The sequence below is a fragment of the Pongo pygmaeus genome, chromosome 2 (genome assembly GCF_028885625.2).
Source record: "Pongo pygmaeus isolate AG05252 chromosome 2, NHGRI_mPonPyg2-v2.0_pri, whole genome shotgun sequence".
Lineage (NCBI taxonomy): Eukaryota > Metazoa > Chordata > Mammalia > Primates > Hominidae > Pongo > Pongo pygmaeus.
Genome location: NC_085930.1, coordinates 54859207 through 54880584, shown reverse-complemented (window position 1 = coordinate 54880584; position 21378 = coordinate 54859207). Strand labels below are relative to the sequence as shown.

The 21378-nt window shown below is 42.3% G+C and overlaps 1 protein-coding gene across 7 annotated transcripts in view; it reads right to left on the bottom strand.

Annotated features, from left to right (window-relative positions):
• CD86 (CD86 molecule) overlaps window positions 1-21378 on the bottom strand; it is a 66219-nt gene that overhangs the window by 21137 nt on the left and 23704 nt on the right. For all 7 annotated transcript variants that reach the window (XM_054482105.2, XM_054482104.1, XM_054482107.1 and 4 more), the window contains exon 2: window positions 8300-8349. In XM_054482105.2, the coding sequence (XP_054338080.1) occupies window positions 8300-8345 (46 nt within the window). In that variant the 5' untranslated portion in view covers window positions 8346-8349. The remainder of the gene's footprint in view (window positions 1-8299; window positions 8350-21378) is intronic.

Sequence of the window (21378 nt, the reverse complement as noted above, 5' to 3'; positions counted from 1 at the left end):
ATTCAGGTTTTACTCTTGCTTACTCCTTCTGCATCTGTTGTTCAACTTCATCAAGACCTCAGCTTTATCCAGACCCTGTAGTGCAGTGTTTTCCACAAGAACTCTTAGTGATAATGGAAATGCTCTGTCTCTGTGCTGAACAATATGATAGCCACCAGCCCCTGTGGCTATTGAGCAATTGATACATAGCTAGTATGACTGAGAAGCTGAATTTTTAATTAACTGAAATTTAAGTAGTCACATATGGCTAGTGGTTATTATATTGAAACAATGCAACAATAGTATGTCTTTGTAATTATTCCTTGCCACAACTTCAATAAACACACCCCTTTGTCTCTATAAAATTTACCCTGGGGACACTCTACTTTTGGTCTACATATTTGTTCTTACAACTGGGCAATTGAGCAGTTCTGGAGGAAATTATTCAGTTGTGCAGACTGGTGACATTCCAAATCTGCAGTGTCATCTCACTTCACTTGGCCTCCAGGCTATTCACCTGGTTCACCACCGTTACTTCAAACACAAACCTTGTGCTACTGCTTTTAGTTTCTCTTTCCCTTGGAGTCAAACTCCCTGAAAGAGTAAGCAGCAATTGCTGCCTTTACTCCCAGCCTCCCACCCCCACCTCTCTACTGAAACTCCCTGACAAAGGTTGTTGGTGACTTCACACCATGGCCAAGGCTTGAGCTCTTTTCAGATCTCAACTCATTTGACCGCTGTGTCAAATGTTAAGTGTTGGCATCTCTCCTCATTGAAATGCTCTATTCTTTCCCAATCTCTGATTTCCTCATTAATTTTCTCAAATCACTGTTTAATTTTGGTAACCTTGAGTGCGTGTTCTTGATCTTCTTATTCTCCATACTTTCCTGGTTTTTCTCCTCTAGCCCCATGGATTCAACTGTCAAGTAAAAGCTAATAACTCCCAGGTGCTTACTGCTAGCCTATAACTTTCACTAGAGTTTCAGATACCTGTATTCAACTTCCTGCTGGATGTCTCTACCTAGATAGCAACAGGTACTCTCTTCCTCCCCTTCAGCCTTCCTCTACTCTATCTCAAGGAATGCTTCCCTGTCTGGGAATGGCCAGACAACCCTCTTCTGTCTACAATCATCTAAATCATCTGTATAACCAAGATGAATCATCTGTGTACCCAAAATACCCAACAGAGGCTCTACACAAGTGTGTCTGAGGAGATCTAGAACTACTACAGCCAGAGCTGAACTCCAATATGTTAAGAAAAGGGTGGAGGAGACTAATGTAATTGTCTCCTAACTCATCTGCCTGCTCCATCCTTGTCCCCAGGTCTAGTTTCTCAAGCCAAAATGATCCCTTAAAAATACAGCTCCAATCACATAATCCTCCTGCTCAGAAGCCTCTGATGCCTTCCCACCAAACTGAAAATTATATCCAGATCCCTTCCCCTCACACTGAGAACTATATCCCAAGTCCTTCCCCTGGCCTTACAAGATGTCATGTAATTGGGTCCCCAATACCTATCAGGCCTCTTTCCCCTGCTTACTCTGCCCCAGCCACACTGGCTTCCTTGACATACCTCCAAAAGATCACACGCCTCTGTCTCAAGTCCTCTTCTCATGTTGTTCCCTCTGTCTGGAAGGTTCTTCCTCCAGACAGTCTCACAGCTACTCCTTCACTTCATGTAGGTCTTTCATTAAATGCTACCTCCCAGGGAGATTTCTCTAACTAGTCTATTGAAGATAGCATCCTTGGCATTCTGTCCCTCATGCTGACTTATATTTATAGCGGTACTTATCATGACATGACATGACATGACATGGTATGTTTGGTTATTGTCTGTCTCTCCTGAGAGGTCTGAGTTCTGATTAAAAATCTATGTGTGATTTTTCAGACCTGACCACAGGCAATTAAAGAGGCTTAATCTGACAAGCCTTGCTGAGGAAGTTGCCCTTTCTACAGCAGACTTGGTGCACAGTCAGTGCACGGCAGTCGCTGAAGGGGGTTGCAATCAATATCTCAGCCTCCCGCCAGTCATGCTTTTTCACATACTTGCAATCTTAGCCCAGGCACCCTCATTCTTAGGTCTCTTTATCTGAGGCTCTGGGATGAGGTCTTCAGGCACCTCTGCTGAAGCCTCCTCATCATGGAGAAGACACTTTTCCCCACTCAGACGCAGTACCTAGCACTTTTCCACTCCCTGCCTTGAAGACACTGTTTTCCACTCTGACTCAGTACCTAGTATTTTTTCCACTCCTAGCCTTAAAGACACTATTCCCCACGCTAACTCAGTACCTTGTACTTTTCCATTCCTAGCCCTCTCGCCTCATTTTCCTCATGAATTCTCCCCACCCTTGGATTCCTCCACCCCCAGGTCCATAAAACTGCTAGAGCCTCTCATTTGGGGCTTTTTCAATGGTAAGGCGACCCCCTAAGTCTGCACTGATTCACCTGATCCTCGACTGGTATACTCACTCTATGTGGGGAAATGGAACAGGCAGAGTCTGCCCTTCCTCCCATTTTAGCCTCTTGATTATACCGTCGTAGTAAGAGATTAAAAGCTGAACTATTTTATTTCTGTTTTACTGCTATAATTGGCTCCTCTGACACCTGACAACTCAGCTCTCTCTCTCCCAGCTCAGCTGAGCAGCTGACATCTCCCATTAGAATAAGCTCCATGACAGCAGGGGCTTTGTCACTTTTCCTCACTGCGACATTTCCAGTACCTGCAATTGTCCCTTACAAATATGAAGCACTCAATAAGTAATTGTTGAAGAAATGAATGGAAAAATCTCAAGAATAACTAGGGAAATGCAATTTAAACCTCAGTGAGAAACCATTCTTTTTGCCCATCTGATTGGCACATATTAAAAAAAATACTGGTAATACCCAGTGTCCACGAGAGTGTTAGGAAAATGGGTCCTAACTGCTGAATTTACTGCTGGTAAAATTCTAAATTGGTACAACCTTTTTGGAAGACAGTTGGTAATATGTAAGAAAATTAATTATGGGCTTAAGCATTGACTTAACAACTCAATTTCTTAAGAATTCATTCTACAAAAAGATACATGTGCACAAAATTAGAGGTACACAGGTAGGCATTGTTTATAAGAACAATACACTGGAAATAAGTTAAATGGTTTAACAAATAATGATATATCCATATAAAGTAATGCCATGTAGCTGTGAAACAGAAAGCTATAAAGCAGTACACTATTATAACTAATAGTATGGATTCTGGACAGCGTGAGTTCAATCTCAGCTCAACTACGCACTGCCTGTGTTACTATAGGCAAATTACTTAACTCCCCTGGGTCTCAGTTTCCTCTTGCGAAAAACAGGAACAATAATGGTACCTACCTCATAGGTTTGTTGTGAGGATTAAAGAAATGAATATTTGAGTTAGTGTTGGATCAAATACTGGCCTGTGGTAAGCATTAATTGATTTACTTGTTTTTGTTTTTTTATTTATTTTTAACATTATTAATGATAGAGAACAATGTCTATCGACATAAAATCAATAATTTATAGATAAATTTACTCAAAAAATTTTAAATAAGTATATTTAGGATACTTAAAAAGATATTTGAAGTAACATCAAAAAGTACAAAAAATTATAAAACATAAAAATAAATAGGCCATGCCTATAATCCCAGGACTTTAAGAAGCAGAGAAGAGATAATCACTTAAAAGGAGTTCAAGATCAGCCTGGGCACAAAGCGAGACCCCGTCTCTAAAGCAAAACAAAACAACAACAAAAAAAACTAGCCAGGCATGGTGGCATGTACTTATAGTGCCAGCTTTTCAGGTGGCTGAGGCAGAAACATCTCTTAAGCCTGGGAATTAGAGGCTGCAGTAAGCTTTGATGGCACCACTGCACTCCTCTAGCCTGGGTGACAGAGTTTTTTGCTTCCATAAATCTCAACAGTATTTCTGGGGACAAAATAACCAGGTTACATATTTTGGAAATGGTATTAAAACTCCCCTCTCACAAAGGAAAAATAAGCCACAGTCTCTCAAACACTTGCTCCTTCCAAAAAAAATGTCTGCTTGCCTTGGGAGTCTCTCTGTTCCATACCAATTTCACTCTCGCTCCCAAACAACCCTATACACATCCTATTCAGTGATTGTCTTCCACTAAATCAACTGGTCTGATTGCTCATTTTCTCTGGAACCCACTAAAAGCCCTCCTGAAACAATCAACTAATTTGGGGGTAAGATACTCCCTACTAGATAACATACATCTATTTTTAAAAACACTGAAATGGTGGCTTAACATAAAGCGGTGAATCCAATAGAACTATTAGGCTCCATGACAATTCTTTGGGAATGATAGGTCTCAGCGGTCTATTCACCTCCAGGTGATGGTTTTAATGAGGGCTATCAACAACAGCAGGAAATGGGAGTCAAAAGTAACCATCCACGCAGATATCTGCAAAAATCTGGGGGGAAAACAGTGGACCTTTCCACAGGAATGAGGGTTTGAGCCAATCTTACATAAATCTTAAAGTGGGCGGGCGCAGTGGCTCATGCCTGTCTGTAATCCCAGCACTTTGGGAGGTCGAGGCGGGCAGATCACCTGAGGTCAGGAGTTTGAGACTAGCATGGCCAACATGGTGAAACCCCGTCTCTACCAAAAATACAAAAATTAGCTGGGTGTGGTGGTAGGTGTCTGTAATCTCTGCTACTTGGGAGGCTGAGGCAAGAGAATCACTTGAACCTGGGAGGCGGGGGTTGCCATGAGCCAAGATCATGCCATTGCACTTTAGCCTGGACAACAGAGTGAGACTCCATCTCAAAAAAAAAAAAAAATCTTAAAGTGAAGAAATATTCCAACTACCACTCCAGGTGTATGAAATTAACTAGAGGTGTTGTTCAAGAGAAATGAGAAGCCCTAGGACCCAGAGAACCCTCAGACAAAAAGAGAGCAGCTACCAAAACTCAAACTGGAAAGATACTTCCTCCTGATGTGGGAGCTACTGATTTTTCAAAAACCTCTCTGGCTCCAGCCTAAAATTGTGATGGAGGTGCCAGGGCAGCAGCAAACAGAGCTTGAAAGTTAGAAGTGCCTCTGCAAGTGGCACTAGGAATTCCTTTCGCTTTATAAATATAAGGCACAAACTGTAACCTAATTCTGCAAGGCCACGGGTGCCCGTTTCAGTCTTAAACTCCCATCCAATTTTACCCTCAAGAGCAGGGGCAGCAAATAGTACTGTGTCAAATTTCCATGACAGAGGACACAAAATATAAGGGAGGGAAAAGTGAAACAGAATTGCTTCACTGTATTGCTATTTCTATGCCATGAAATGAATTATTCAGCTCTATATTTTGGGGGTGGATTATGTGGGCCAATTGCATCTCCTTTCTCCCTTTGGAAGCCTGCCCCGTGGCTAGGTCACTGTTCACCAGCCCAGTAAGCAGAGGTGTGCCCTGAGAAGAAATAATTCAAATAGAATCTGATTTGTTGTTGCTTTTCATCGTGTGTGAATTACTGGCAATGTTATTTTCTGATCTGATGTCATGGGCTTTCTATTCCACTTTAAAATTGTACTGCCAAAAATATAGTCACTTATTCTCTCATCACCGTAAAACTTAAACAGTTACCATTTGAGGTTGTTGCCTTCAATATTGATAACTCTCTTCTCAGGAGCTAAGAAACTTCTAAGAAGTGTCAACGGCAAGTAAAGGCCAAAAGTGACACCTGAACTCAGTTTTCATAGAGTGTCTCGGCTTTACTTTCTCACTTTCAGTGTGCAGAGTCAGAAAATTTGGTGGGAAATAGTGTTCCAGTTTAGTGTTTTCTGGAAATGTGTTTCCAGGGCATTTTTCTTCCTTCTCTCCCAGATCTTGAGAGCTGGGCTGGTCACTTTGATGAGAAGGGCTTGGGCCCAAGCTCTTGGGTCAACTGAGGTGTCACTGGATGAACATGGATGAGGCGGAAGCTATTTTATCCACCAAAGCTGTTCAGGCCCCATGGAAGAAGTCTTACCACTTATTCATGGTTTACCACAAGAGTTAGGAGAAGAGTCAAGTGAACAAATGCTAAATCTACATTGCTGGGTGTGAATCCAAGCTCTGCCACTTAGTAGCTCTGTCGCTCTTGGGTAAATTACTTCACCTCTCTGGGCTTTAGTGTCCACTTCTTAAAATGGGAAATAATAACAAGACCTAAAGCAGAAAGTTATTGTGAGGCTCAAATGAGTTAATATTTATGAGGTACTTAGAACAGTACCAGGCACAAAGTAAGGCAAATATATATGTATATATATGCATATACAGTCATGTACTGCACAGCAACATTTCAGTCATATACAATGGTGGTCCCATAAGATTATAACACCATATTTTTACTGTATCTTTTCTATGCTTAGATATGTTCAGATACTAAAATACTTACCATTGTGTTACAACACCTACAGTATTCAGCACAGTAACATGCTGTGCAGGCTTGTAGCCTAGGAGCAATAGGCTGTGCCAGGTAGCCTAGGTACGGAGCAGGCTATGCTATCTAGTTTTGTGTAAGGACACCCTGTGATGATTACAAAATGACAAAATCGCCTAACAATGTGTTTCTCAGAACATACCCCTGTTGTTAAACAATTCATGACTGTGTGTATATACGCACTTATCAAATAAATAAAAATAAGTCATGTGCGATGGCTCATGCATATAATTCTAGCACTTGGGGAGGCTGAGGTGGGAGAATTGCTTGAGCCCAGGTAATCGAAGCCACAGTGAGCTGTGACTGTGCCACTGTACTCCAGCCTGGGTGACAGAGAGAGATGCTGTCTCAAAAAAATAATAATAATAATAAATAAACAAATAAGAAGTGGGATGAGAAGGGAATCTTATTGGATAATGTTCTCTAGAGTCTTGTCTCCTTGCCTTGCTCTCTGACACACACATACCTCCCACCTCCCCAGGAGCTAAGGTAGCAGGTCATGGGCCCTGGGGGTTGGAAGCTGCTGTTGTTACCTAAGTCAGTGATCAGCTGGCACATCTACAGACCTCACACTCAAGGACTCCACAAGCTCAAGGTGCTAAGCAGAAAAACAGAAATCCCAAAAGGCTTATCCCAGCCAGCATGGATCTGAGGGACCATCTCTTTGTAGTTCCCTGACTCCTCATCATGCACAGCAGACATGGGGACAGTGGCCAAGGGCCTGGTGTGTGGCCATCTGGAGGAAGTGAACTCATGGCTGGTGGCCTGTGGGTGCTGTAGCCAAACTTCAGGCTCAGTTCACCTCCCTGTCTTAGTGGGGTGGCTTCCCTCTCAGGCCTGCAGGTGGAGACAAGGAGCAGCAGGAAGGGGTGGGCCAGGAGTAACTACAAGACACTGAGTCACAGGGTACATGGCAGGGACCGCAGCCAACTCTTGTTTATAGATGAAGAAACTGAAACTCAAAGTGGAACTGTAAACAGGGAAGATCTGAGTTTTGTGAGGCTGAATGCTGTTAAAATTTTGAGGGGAGGTGGTGGATAGTTAAGAAAAAGAATGTAGAATTCAAATACAAAATGCCCCTGACTGCTAACACCACCAGACAGGAGGAGAATGGCATGGAGGGGAAAGTTGCAGAGGAAGGAGACATTGGTCATAACTGATTGTGGTTAAAATATCTTACTTATTCAAATTTTACCAAAGCATAAGACATGTGACCACACTGCTAGGGGGCGCTTCACAGGGTCTTGAGGGGGATTTAGAAAGAGTTGTGCCAATGGAGGGCTCTGAAGCTTCAGCTTCATTGGCTCCACTATAAATCAGCTGACACAATTAGCTGAAGATCCATAGTTGTCAGGAAGCCATGGCAACCATGATATATGTGCATGGGCTATAGGGAAGGGAGTGAGAGAGGGTAGGGAAGTCAGGGACGTGAAAGCCAGTGCTCCGTATGAAGGGAGACTTTTGGAATTCTATCAGTTGTTTCCTAGGAGCCTGAGAAAGACAGAAACAGGGTCAGCGAAGACCAGAAGAGAATATGTGTGGAACAAAAGAGTCAAGTCTCAGGAGCCTCAGTGCAGCAGCCTTCCCCCATCCCCATGGGATAGGCCAGGCTACCCTACTCTGAGCATCTAGGCTCACTGATGTGAGACTGCAGAGGAGGAAGAAGCATACAGGGGGAGAGCTCCATCCCAGCTGCCTGCCATCAGCTGCTCTCAATCATAACACTTCCTTCTTCTCCAGGAAAGTCTTTTTTGCATGTGGTCTTGTACAATGCTCAGTAGAAAGTGAGTAAAACCCACCAAGTCTCAGGCCTGGGCTTGCTGTGGTCAGACTCATCAGGAGACAGTAGGATTCCAGGACTTAACAAAGCTGAAAGGTTCTTACCAGAGAGCAGGAAGGCCATCACAAAGAGAGTGTTACTCAGTCCCATAGTGCTAGAGTCAAAAAAGAAAAGATAAAACTTGATTAGAAAAGGAAACTGAAAACCGATGTTCACCAAAACATGACTTGGAAGTGGAGTTTGAGATTCACTTGGGTTCTCGGGTGTGCAGAGACAATGCCAGGGCTTCATCAAAGCCATTTCCTTTTGCTCTTAGCTCCATCGATAGGTCACATTTCCCAGCCTCCCCTGCAGTTATATAGGCCATGAGACTGGCTTCTAGCCAATGGAATTGTGGGCAGAAAAGATGTTTCTTCCAGATCTGGCTGCTAAAGTCTCCTCTCTTTCCTCTCTCTCCTGCCTTCTTAGCAGCAGGGGATCCAGAGGAAATGTCCAAGGGCCTAGAAAATCGCAAAGTTACAATGGAAGGGAACTGGTTTGCTTAATAAACTAGTAAAGCAGCTCTCTTTACACCTCTCCCACAACTGATCTACATTGGATTGTAATATTGGCAAAAAATAAAATTTGAGGGATTGATTATTGCCGTAGCTAGTATTATTTATCTTGACCAACACAACAGGCATGATGGGGGCAATCAGAGAGTATTGCATTTACGCTTAGAAATCAGCCTTCCTTCTGTTTTCCTGTGGTTCTCAACTTTTACTCCAACTTGAATGTGAGTAAAAATCACCTGGAGAGTTTCCTGGGCCTCATCCACAGAAAGTCTGGCTTAGTAAGTTGGGATGAAACCCATGAATTTTTATGTTTAACAACATAAGGTGATGACAGTGCTGCCGGCCCAAGGACCACACTTTGAGAGCAATTCACTTAATCTACATGATGAAGCCAAGAAAAAGGATATGCTTTGCTTTATAACCTCTATCTTCTTTCTTCCTCTCCCTCCTCCCTGCTTCACTACCCATGCACTTACCCTAACTAGCACCAAAAAGGCTGCTTAGTGGCTTATAAGGAAGCAAAGAATAAGGAGAGGTGACCAACATTAGATGTGATCAGGCACATTCAGGATGGTATGGCCATACACAGGAAAGATGACCAACATGAGAAACAGGTGGAAAAGCAAACCAAATACAGAGCCAGGGACAAGGCCAGTGCTAAATGCCTGCCCTAGAAATCTGCCCAATTTGCACTGAGGGGGACATAAGTTTGGTTTATAGCTTTTTAACAGCCAATGTAAAAAAGGAAAGCCTAACCAGTGAATTAATTCACAGGTCTGTCCACTAAATTCATATGTCTGTTGATAAAAACAAATCAATTCTTTCCAGGAAAAGATGCACAACTATTCTTGATTGAATAGCAGAAATGTATTCCCCAGACGGTGTTGTCTAGAAGCCATCTGTGTTTCTTTCCTCTGCTCTCATAGCACCCAGTGCAGGGCATTGGGCTAGAAGTGTCTGTTATGTTTTTTTTTTTCCTTCTAGACTATATCTTTTTTTTTTTTAATAAATAGTTTTGAATTGATCATGGTACTAAATGTAGATGGTACTAAATTTGAAAGATAAAGGTGATAAATAGTGGAAAGCAAGTCTCCCTCCCAGCCTTGTCCCCTAGCTGTCTAGTTTTCTTCCACAGAGGTAACAGGGTGATCATTGTTACATGTTACCGGTTTCTTGCCTCTATTTAAAGTTACTTTAGACAAAACTAAACAAAAACATTGACCCATATTCTGTTTTCTTTTTATTTTTAAGCACAAATGGTAGCATACTATGTACAGTTTTGCACACATATGACTACCTTGGAGATTATTCTGTATCAGCATGTAATGAGTATCCTCATGCTAAAAGTTGCATATTAGTATATTGTATTCTGTTGGATGATAATAATATATATATATTTCCAGACCACTACTGATGGATACTAACGTTGTTTCCAATCTTTTGTTGCAATGGAAAACCTGGATTATATGCCATATCACACAGGTGGGAGTAAGCTATATTCCTAGAAGTAGAATTGTTTGACCAAAAGGTTGAAGAATAGTTGCAAATTGTTCTCCCCTGAGATTATATGTTTATGCTCTGATCAACACAAGAGTGCTTATTTTCATGTACCTTTTGCCAACGTGTTTTCTAATTTGTGATCTTTAGCAATAGGAAAGGGTGAAATTACATCTCATAAGTTTTAGAAATCTTTATTAGTTGTGGCATAATACACATAAAATTTGCCATCTTCACCTTTTGAGTGTACAGTGGTATGAAATACATTCACATTGTTGTGCAGTCATCACTACATCCATCTTCAGAACTCTTTCATCTTGCAAAACTAAGCCTCTATACCCATTAAACAATAACTCTTCTTTCTCTCCTCCTCTCAGCTCTTGCCAACCACCATTCCAGCTTCTGTTTCCATGAATTTGACTGCTTAGGGTATAAGTAAACTCATACAGTATTTGTCTTTTTGTGACTGGCTTATTTCACTTAGCATAATGTATTCAAGGGCCATCCACATTGTAGCATGTGTTTGAATTTCCTTTCTTTCTAAGACTAACTGATATTCCACTCTATGTACATACTACATTTTGTTTATACATTCATTTTTGATGGACATTTGAGTTGCTTCCACCTTTTGGCTATTGTGCATAATGCTGGTATGAACAAGGGTGTACAAATATCTCTTTAAGACTCTGCTTTCAGTTCTTTTGGGTATATACCCAGAAGGGGAATTGCTAGATCATGTGGTCATTCTATTTTTAATTTTCTGAGGAACTGCTACACTATTTTCCATAGCAGCTACATCACTTTACATTCCCATCGACAACTGGAACAAGAGCTCCAATTTCTCCACATCCTTGCCAACACTTGTTCAATTCTCATATTCTGTGATAAGTAGGTTGCTGTTGGTGATTTAGTATGAGGAAGCTCACTGGAATCAGACAGAGAACTCTGTTCCCATGCTGTGCGCTTGTGTGGTGTCAGCTTTGGCTCAATAGGTAATGCCCAAACTCTGAAATCTATTGGCTGGAAGGGAGGGAGGCAGCAATCAGGAACCAGCTGTTCAGCTCTTACATGGAACACCTACTGCATATTTTAGCAACTGAAAATATTTGCAACTAGTCACAAAGTATTAATTTTATATGTATAAAAGAGTTTCTACAAATCAATAAGAAAAATAAGAAAAAAGCCAAAGACCCAAATTAAAAGCGGGCAAAAGAAATGTACAGATAGTATGTGGAACTGGAAATAACTAACTCATACATTTGAAAAGATGGTCATACTCAAAATAAAAGAAATTCAATATAAAATGACAGTGAGAACCACTTCCTACTCATTAGGCTGGCTACTACTAAAAAAAAAAAAAAAAAAAAGAAGAGGGCCTTTTGAATCTGAACTCCCACCTAATATAGGAATCGCTCATGGTTTGCAAACTAAAAAACCATTCTGTTTGACCTAACCAAAGACAATTTTTCTTCTGGGGTGGCATGACAAACAGGGACACAAATCAAATTATATTTTACTATAAATTTAACAAATCACCTTTCATTCAAATAATTACATGAAATCAGTATTGCTCTGAGGAATCTTGGACAAATGGCCCCTGTAGTTCACACAGTGGGGAGAAGCACTGACCCTGACAAGGAATCAGTACCATTTTTGATTTCTCAGTTTGGAAACTCTCTCCTCCCCTGGGTTAGAAGCTGCTTCTCCTTACCTTCCTTCTGTCAATACTAGTTTTGTCCTCTGAAGCTATCCAGAGTAAGCCTAACACACTTCTGCCAAAGTCCGTCAAGGATTTGGTGACAGCAACCACATCTCTCCTCAAAATCCTGGCCTGGCCCAGGAGTAACAATCCTTCCAGTAAGCTTCATTAATGTTAATTTGGAGACCATACACCATCCTAGAAAACACTCTGGACACTTAGTTTATCAGTGACCCTGTCGTAATAGGATGCTAAAATACTCAAGATTGATATGATTTTCTTTTATGAAGTACAAGTGCCCCATATGAAGAATTTCTCTCCGTTCTAGCCATGATGTGTGTGTGCGAGGGTGTGGGCTGGGTTAGGAAGCCAGTTTCTCCAATGTCATTGGCCGTGAAGAAGAGTAGAAATGTCCCCACTCCCTCAGGAATGAACCTCCAACCACAACCAGAAGCCATAACTTTCTCCAGTGGGCCTGTAAAGTGGAAACTCTTGCCTTCGGAGGGAGAGAGCAAAAAGGGGAATGGAAGAGGAAAGAACCTAAGAATTTACTGGGGGGATTCTCTGAGAGGAGATTTCTGTCAGCTAAGTACAGAATAAGTTCTATGAATAAGGTGGGTGAACTAGTCAGAAATCTAAAAAGAGGAGCCTCCACATAACTGGAGGTTCACTCCAGAAACCAAGAAGAGCACCTGCTGTAATCCACTTTCACTTACTTTGTATGTCTGGCCCATCAGAGAACACGAGTAAGAGTTGGCTAAATGATTAATTGTACTATTACTGCTCACAACAGGGTGAGATTATTTGTCCCCGTGTTACAGATGAAGGAATGGAGTCTCAGAGAGGTCACAGTACTTGCCCTAGGCTGCCCAGCTAGTAAATGGTACAGCTGAGATTTAAACCCATGCAGCCTCACTGTGTTTCTTTCACACTGGTGTAGCACCTTTAAAAATGCCAACCAGTTTTTGTTCTGCCACAGGAGCCAGTGGAAAGGACTCTGATGTTATCTAGCCTCTGAGACAGAGAGGAGCAGCACAGCCTAGGGCCAGGTGTGATGGTGGCTCCTGGAATCGAGAGGACTCCAGAGAGACAGACTGGGGTGGGAGAAGAAGAGGCCCCAAAGCATCCCTTTGCATCAGGAGGGTTTCTGCCCTGAGCTGCTGTTCATTCTGCAAACACTGCTTGAATACCCACTGTGTGCCAGGTACAGAGAGTTCTTCTCCACTTTAACCTGGTCAGGCACCAGCTTCCCAGCGTGGGTTTAGGCTTCAGGTGCACACTATTGTGGACCGTCTAAGCCACATCTAGAAGAGCTCTGGGGAAATATGACTACTTGGGAAGAAAAGGAAGGAGCTAAGAAGAGGTATCTTTGTGTCTGAGGTCTGAAGGAGCGTATGCGCTCTTGTTCAGGCAAAGGGCAGGATGAGGGGAGGTAGGATGGCAGCAGCCAGTAATGGGGTGGGACAGGGGAGTGCAGAGGGGATGAAACAGGAAGTGAGAGGAGGGGTCCACAGTAGATGTTGGAGAGCAACAAAGAAAAAGATTTATTTCACAACTTTGTCTAGAATGTTAGTGGTAACCGGAGTATCAGGAAAAATGCTGAGAAGTTTGCTGGTGCCTCAGAAGGTTATTTATTGAGGTAGTCTTTCAGGCAAACATTTGCTACATCTACTCAGTGTCAGACTTGTTCTAGAGGTTGAGGGGTTGTAAAGACCTGTAGGCCTTGGTCCCTCACCTGGCACTAAAAAGAAGAAAAAGTGTCCACAAATAACTACAATGCAGGCTCCAGGGCCAGTGTGGAAGGTGGTAGGTAGTCCTTGGCTTCTCGTGAGGTATACAAGAGTTCTTGCCCTGAGCAAAGCAGGGGACACCACAGTCTCTGTGGAGGAAGGATTAGGTCGGCCTCAGCCCAGCAGCATTCAGGGCCCAGCTCACTGCCTTCTGCAGATTCATACTTGTGTTTGGATAAGCCAGGCCTGCTGGACTGGCATGTCATCAGCTCGCTGAGAGGAGAGTAGAGCTCCAGTGCAACACCAGCTGCCTGGGGCCTTGGCTTGCCTCTGGGTGTGACATGCTGCACAGCGTTACTTCTCAGAGCACCAGGACCTGAAGTTTCGTCTTCTGCATTCCCCTGTCCCACCCCATTACTGGCTGCTGCCACCCCACCTCCCCTCATCCTGCCCTTTGCCTGAACAAGAGCGCATACGCTCCTTCAGACCTCAGACACAAAGATACCTCTTCTTAGTTCCTTCCTTTTCTGCCCAAGTAGTCGTATTTCCCCAGAGCTCTTCTAGATGTGGCTTAGACGGTCCACAATAGTGTGCACCTGAAGCCTAAACCCACGCTGGGAAGCTGGTGCCTGTCCAGGTTACAGCAGAGAAGAACTCTGTACCTGGCACACAGTGGGTATTCGAGCAGTGTTTGCAGAATGAATAGCAGCTCAGGGCAGAAACCGTCTTGAGCAGCTCAGGGCAGAAACTCTCTTTGAGATACTGGGAGGAGTAAGATAGGCTTATTTCCTTCTTTATAAAGTTTCTGAACTACAAAATAAGAAGATTACTGGGAATCAAATATATTTGAATTTTAGCAAGGCTTCTGACAGAGTGTCTCATGATATACTTGACAGCAATATGGAGAAATGTGGGATTAATATTGATACAGTTATTACTCATTCATTCATTTGCTGTTGGTTCATTCATTCATTCGTTTCTTCCACAAATATTTATTGAACCAGGCATTGTGTTTGGTGCTAGGAATATAATGAGCAAAACCAGAAACAGTTCCTCTTCACATGGTTGCCTACGGTTTAGTAGAAAAGCAAGATAGTGATCAAGTAATCATACAAAGAAATGTAAAACTAGCTATGACAAGTGCTACAAAAGAGAGGTTCACGGTACTTTGAGAGCCCATAAGAGGACCAGCCTAAACTGAGATCTGAAGAATGATATAATAGATTAAAAAGAAACACATATTCTTGGCTACTCCTCCTCCCATGAAAAGGTAGAGTTGGATCTTCTCTCTTTGAATCTGGGCTAGCCTGAGTGACCTGTTTGACCATAGAATGCAGTACAAGGGATATTCTGGGACTTCGAGAGCTTGGTCATAAGAAGCCTCACAGCTTCTACCTGTCTCTCTGGGAGTACATTTTCTGGAGTTCTGAGCCACCAAGTAAGATGTCCCACTACTCCGAGACCATCATGCTAGAGAGGCCTGTATAGCTGTTTGGGTCAATGGTCCCAGCTGAGCCTTCCACCTATCCCTGCGAAGCCACCAGACATGTGAATAAAATCTTGGATCTTCTAGATCAGGGGTCAGCAAACTACAGCCTGTAGGCCAAATCGGGCTACCACCTATTTTTATTAATAGTTGTACTGGAACACCGCTATGTCTATTGTAAATTATTATCTATGGCTGCTTTTGCAGTACAATGGAAGAGTTGAACAGCTATGATGGAGACCGCATGGCCTGCAAAGCTGAAAACATTTTCTATGTGGCCTTTCATAGAAAAAACTGCTTGACCCCTGCTCTAGATCAGCACTGTCCAATAAGAATATAAAACAGGCCAGGTGTGGTGGCTCATGCTTGTAATCCCAGTACTTTGGGAGGCTGAGGTGGGCGGATCACCTGAGGTCAGGAGTTTGAGACCAGCCTGGCCATTATGGGGAAACCCCGTCTCTAATACGTCTCTAAATACAAAAATTAGCTGGGCATAGTGGCGGGCGCCTGTAATTTCAGCTACTCAGGAGGCTGAGGCAGGAGAATCACTTGAACCTGGGAGGCAGAGTTTGCGATGAGCAGAGATCACGCCACTGCACTCCACCCTGGGCAACAGAGTAAGACTCCATCTCAGAAAAAAAGAATATAATACAAGCCACAATTACAAGCCACAGATATAATTTGAAAACTTGTAGTAGTCACATTAAAGAAATTAAAAAGAAATAGGTGACATTAATTTTAATAACATATTTTATGTTGTCTAATGTATCTGAAATATTATAATCTCAACATGTAATCAGAATAAAAATTATTAATGAATATTTTAAATTTTTTTTGGTGGTACCAAATCTCCAATAATCATGTGGGTGTTTTATAGTTATAGCACATCTCAATTAGAACTGGCTGCATTTCAGGTGATCAGTGGCTACCAAACTGGACAGTGCATCTCCAGATCAGCCCATCCATCAGCTTAATAACATCAGGTGATATCAATTGATGGCATGAGGAACAGAAAAATCAGCCAAGGCCTGCTCAAATTCCTGACCCCAAACATTGTGAGAGAGGGTAAAGGATTCATTGTTCTAAGCTGCTAAGTTTGGGGACACTTTGTAACGTACCAATACGCAAACAGAACAGATTGAATAGGTAGGTGCTAAGTAGCTGAAGGGCTTGGGAATTGACAGGAAGAGTTCTCGGCAAAGGGAACAGCATATGCAAAGGTGCTGAGGCAGGAAGACACGTGAGAGAAGGTATGAGGAAGTCCCTGTGGCCAAAATGAAGAGACAGGTGAAAGACAAGGCTGAAGAGGTGAGCAGGGGCCAGATCACACTTGTGTTATGGGTCAGTTAAAGATTTCGGTCTTTATATGTGAACCACCAAAGAAATTAGAACTGAGAGTGACATCATCAGATTTGCATTTTGAAAAGATGACCGTGGTTTCTGTGTAGCAAATGGATGATAGGGAAGCCAGGACAGATGCAGGAAGACCAATCAGTTGGCTACTGCAATTGTTTGAGTGAAAGAAGATGGCTGTTTGGTCTGGGATAGTAGCAGGTGAAGTGAGGGAAAAGTGGATAGATCAAGAAATATTTAGAATAATAATTAACAGGATGTGGTGATAGATCAATACGGGAAATGAGCACAAAGTATCGTCTGATTTATTCATTTATTCATTTGACTCAGCAACTGCATCATTCCTGTCTAAAAGACTGATCCCACTGTGGATGCTACAAGACTCTGTGTTTCACTATTTCACTTTTATGTATTTAGTAAAACTACTAATAAAAGCAACAGAAATCAAACTTCTGCTGTGCAGATGGCACAAAATGAGACAGATACCTCAAAAATGGGTTAGCTGAATTAATATTCATAAAGCCTGAAAAGAGAGACTAATACTAACATGATGAATCTCCTGAGGGTAAGTGTAAGAATCTGTACTTCAGTTTTGAAATAACCACTGTGTAAGAGGAAGAAGTGGACACAGGAGAAATAGTCTATCCATAGTAAACATAAAAATCACATAAATGTTAGTGTGGCATGGCTAACTAAAATTTCATCCAATCCTAGTGTAGGATTCATTCACTGAACTCTGTGCTAATCAGACCACATCACTTGTGGTATCACATTCTGTGAGGTCAGTTATACTTGAATGACACTGACAAATTCGGTTTATCAAGGGGAAGGGCAGCAAGGTTCACTAGTGAATAATGAAATTATGTAAAATGAAGAACAACTAAAAGGACTAGGGTAATGAACCTGAAGAAGAAAAGATTGCAAGTATATGCTGGGTGTCTGCAAATATGTAAGGGCCCTTCCATGGGAGGATACATACACTGTTGCTGAAGGGCAAGTAGTTCCAATAACTAAAAGTTACAGGGAGCCAGATTTCAGTTCCAGACGATGGAAAACTTTTAATAGAAAGCTACAACCATTTCTTGTGTGGTGATAAGCTCCCTGTCACAAGTACTATTCAAACCAAAGAGGGGGTAATAACACAGAAGAGACATTTTAGGAGCGAATCTCTAATTGAGTGAGTGGTTGAACTCATAACTTTTCAGTTCACCTCTAAGATTCTCATTACATTTCCAGGAATAAGAAGAAATAAAGGAGAACATCTGGACACTCCATCGCTCTCACCCTGAGTCAGTTCCTCTCATTTTTAACACAGTAGACAATATGGTACATTTAAAGAATCCCTGTCTGGGTAGAGTCTGCTGAGCTGGCTACAAGTGATCCAGGGCTTCAGAAGGAGAATAGCAAGCACTCCTACAGCTTGGAAGGGTGGTGTAAAGGTGGTAATAGTTGAGCTGAGCTTTGACAGGTGAGTCAGACTTGGTCTCAGAACTGTACCCTGCATGTTAGAACTTGCACGAGTCGATTTCTGTTATAGCAGATGAGGTTCCACCCTGTATTGGTTCTAAGTAATTAAGTCCACTCATTCTGATACTCCAACTCATGAGGGCTGTTAGCCTGGGCCACTGCACTGTTTAACAGTCTTCCTCTGAGAAACGCTGTCTTCCTTTAACAATAACAATTGTTAATTTCCTAGAACTCAACGTGGTAGCTATCTTCCTCTGTCCTTGAAAGGCTCTGCAAGCTTCCAATAATTCTCCCCTAGACAGATTCCTGATAATATATAACCCTGCATCCGAGGCATCTGTTTAATGGGTCTCAAAGAACTGATGCTTCCGAAAGAACCACTTTTTAGTGTCGATTGAGTTTCATTGGATAAATATTTCAGCCATATTTTTGATACACACATACATGCACGCACATGTAAAAACATCAAGTATAACCTTTTTGATGATTTTCATTGGTATATATTCTTTGACAGCTTTCTGAGACACAATCAAATAACAGTTTTTAAGTACACATGGAAATGGAGGAGTGACCATGGAATTTTTATAGGACAATAAGAAAAGCTGACTGGACTGCAGCAGAGGATGTCTTTGGATAAATAACGGGAGATTAGTTTCTATAAGTAAAGCAAGGAGCAAGATAGCTTAATAGGGCATGGAAAGTCAAATAAGGAATTCATATTTAATTTAACAGAAAATTGGAAGTTTGGAATTAATAGTTTGGGAGCAGAAAAATGGTGTAATGTCAGCTTAAAGAAAATAAGCCTGTCAAGAGGTGACGGCTGGTATCAGGGTGATCAAGAAAGCCAGTATTACAGGCTCATCGACTTGAGATGGTGAGCCTGAAGCAGTAAAGAGGCGGTCGGCATGATGAGGAAGGGATGGGTGTGAGGGCTGCCTCGATGGAACATGAACACTTCTTGGTGTCTGGTGGACAGAGGACACGACTGGAGGTGGAGACGTCCTCCATCCTGAGCTCTGTTTTCCTCAAGCTCCCACCAGCCATGTCTCCTTCTGGCTTAGGCTGGATTTTATGTCTGACTTGGTTTCCAGTCTCTCCTTGGAGCAAATCCCCCTTATCCCCATTTGTGGAGAGTTTTCTGACCGAATGCTTGTTTTCTTTCGTGAGTTGTTCTTTCTGAAACTCATTTGAGAGCACAGTGTTTCCACGGAGACATGAGGAGAGCTGCATCAGGGATGTGTAGGTGCAGAGAAGAAATGTCTTTGCAGATTTAGAAGGAGCAGAGAGTGCTTTTATCCACCTTCCAATATTGTAGGCAACTGAAATATTAAAATGAAGAGTGTGTTCCCCTCACTGGCCTAGAAGAAGGAGCATAGCATGGCGATAGCATTTAGCTTTTCCGTTCCCCCAAGAGCAAATCTGTGTACAAGACATACGCCTAGTTCTCCGAGTTGTATCTAGAATCGAAACTTTCTGAATCAAGGCACACCCTATTTCAAACTATTGATGAATTTGAAAACGACTTTTTTTTCCTTTTTGCCAAAAAGGTAAGGATCATGCAAAGTTTCACAGTGCTTCTCCTAGTCTGTACTCACCCACTCGAGGGCTCTGACTGCCAGGAATGAGGCTCATAGAACTCACTAAAAGGGAGCCATGCCCATCCTGGTCCCCTAAGGTAGCCTGATTCTTGTTTTCTCAGAAACAGCATCATGGTCAAAGAGAGGAAGCCAACGTTTCAGGGCCACAACTTGAGGGGCCTTCTCTCCCCATTCTGTGCACCAGTCCTACCCTGCTGCTTGGAATTCCCACATTACTCATTCTTTGGGCTAAGGCATTTTTTGAAAGCCCCTGTTAAAATGCAAATGCTAGCTGGAAGGAGGAGGGTTTTTTTGTTTGTTTGTTTTTAAGCTATTAGACATTAGTTTCAAGTTGATTTATCTAAAAAGGACATGGAACTTAGAAAGGAATCATATCCATCCATGAATAAAGGAGGACGAATTGGGAACGATTTGCTTCCTGGTGTTGAGGTCTCAGGGTGGTGATGGGGAGGTGGAAAGTGCTGAAGACACACTTTTCTTCCTCCACACATATTCAAAATGGCGCCTATTTCCCAAACCTCAGCCCGAGTGTAAGCCAATGTACAGTTCGGAAACAGCGCTGTATAGGAGAAGAGAGGAGAGATAAGGGCCAGTAAAGGGCTGTGTGCCCAGCCTATGGCCCTATCCTTTCTCCCACCCCACAGATACTCTTACCTGCCCGGCCATGAAAGGTGGATTGCCCGCACTAGAATGGACTGTGGAAAAATGCCCAGGGACCTCTCTGCCACTCTCTGTGCTTGCTTTTGCTCTAGTTTTATCTCTTTGAAGCTTCAATCCCCTGGCCTAGGGACCCCTAACCTCAACTCCCACCTCAGTCTGATTTTTGAAACATGGTATTTCAACCTTGATTTTTCTACTGAAGAATCTGGCTTGGCTCATCTCTTCATCTTTCTCATGTTTTCTCCCCACCTGCCCTAGCCTCAACTCCATACAATCCCATCCTCACCCCCACCCAGGAAGAGGAATATGAAATTCAAGAATAGACTAACCAAAATATCAAATGCAAAGGCTTAGTAATTAATCAGCTGATATAGTCACATAGAACAATTTCCTTCCCTTTAAAGCACTATTGCTATGTAGTCATGTTTAGTGTGATTAAATTAATGTGATTTCCCCACTAGGCTAGAAACCAAGAGTACAGCTTTTCCTTATGTCTTTTATGCTACCTGTTAAGTCCCTAGCACTTGGAACATAGCAAGCACTTAATAACTATATTAGGAATACATAAATAGAGATTTATAAAAGCTTCCATTATACACAGGATAGCTCACATAAATAATATTAATGGTATCTGCAGCAGCAGACATAACACGAACTGCAAGTCTGAGCACATAAATAGACACATTTTAGTACAGGGCCTTAGTCCCAAGATTGAGGTTACATGTAAGATAAGCAGTTCATTTCCTTCATTATTACAGTTTAACAGGAGTAGGAAGTTCCCTTTGTCAAAAACTATTTTCATCTGGCTCTCCAGAACCTTAAATTACTATTAATAGAGATGATATTTTAAGCCCGTTTGCAAATACAAATGCAAATAGGTTCACCGTATGTGAAACACAGTATGTTCAATCACTTGCCTGGGCTCTTTTTTGACCCAAGAATATTTCTTTTTAAATTAGATCTTGGTCTCTGGTGCCAAGTGGGGCTAATTTTGGGATGGGGCACTTGGATGGGAAGAAATATTGGGGAAGGGTCTCTGGACCAGAGAAGGGAAAGGTCAAACAGGAAAGCCAAGTAAGTCCGTTGCAGAGAGGCTGCAAGAGGAGGAAATCCCCCTTCTCTGGATTTCCCACTGGCAC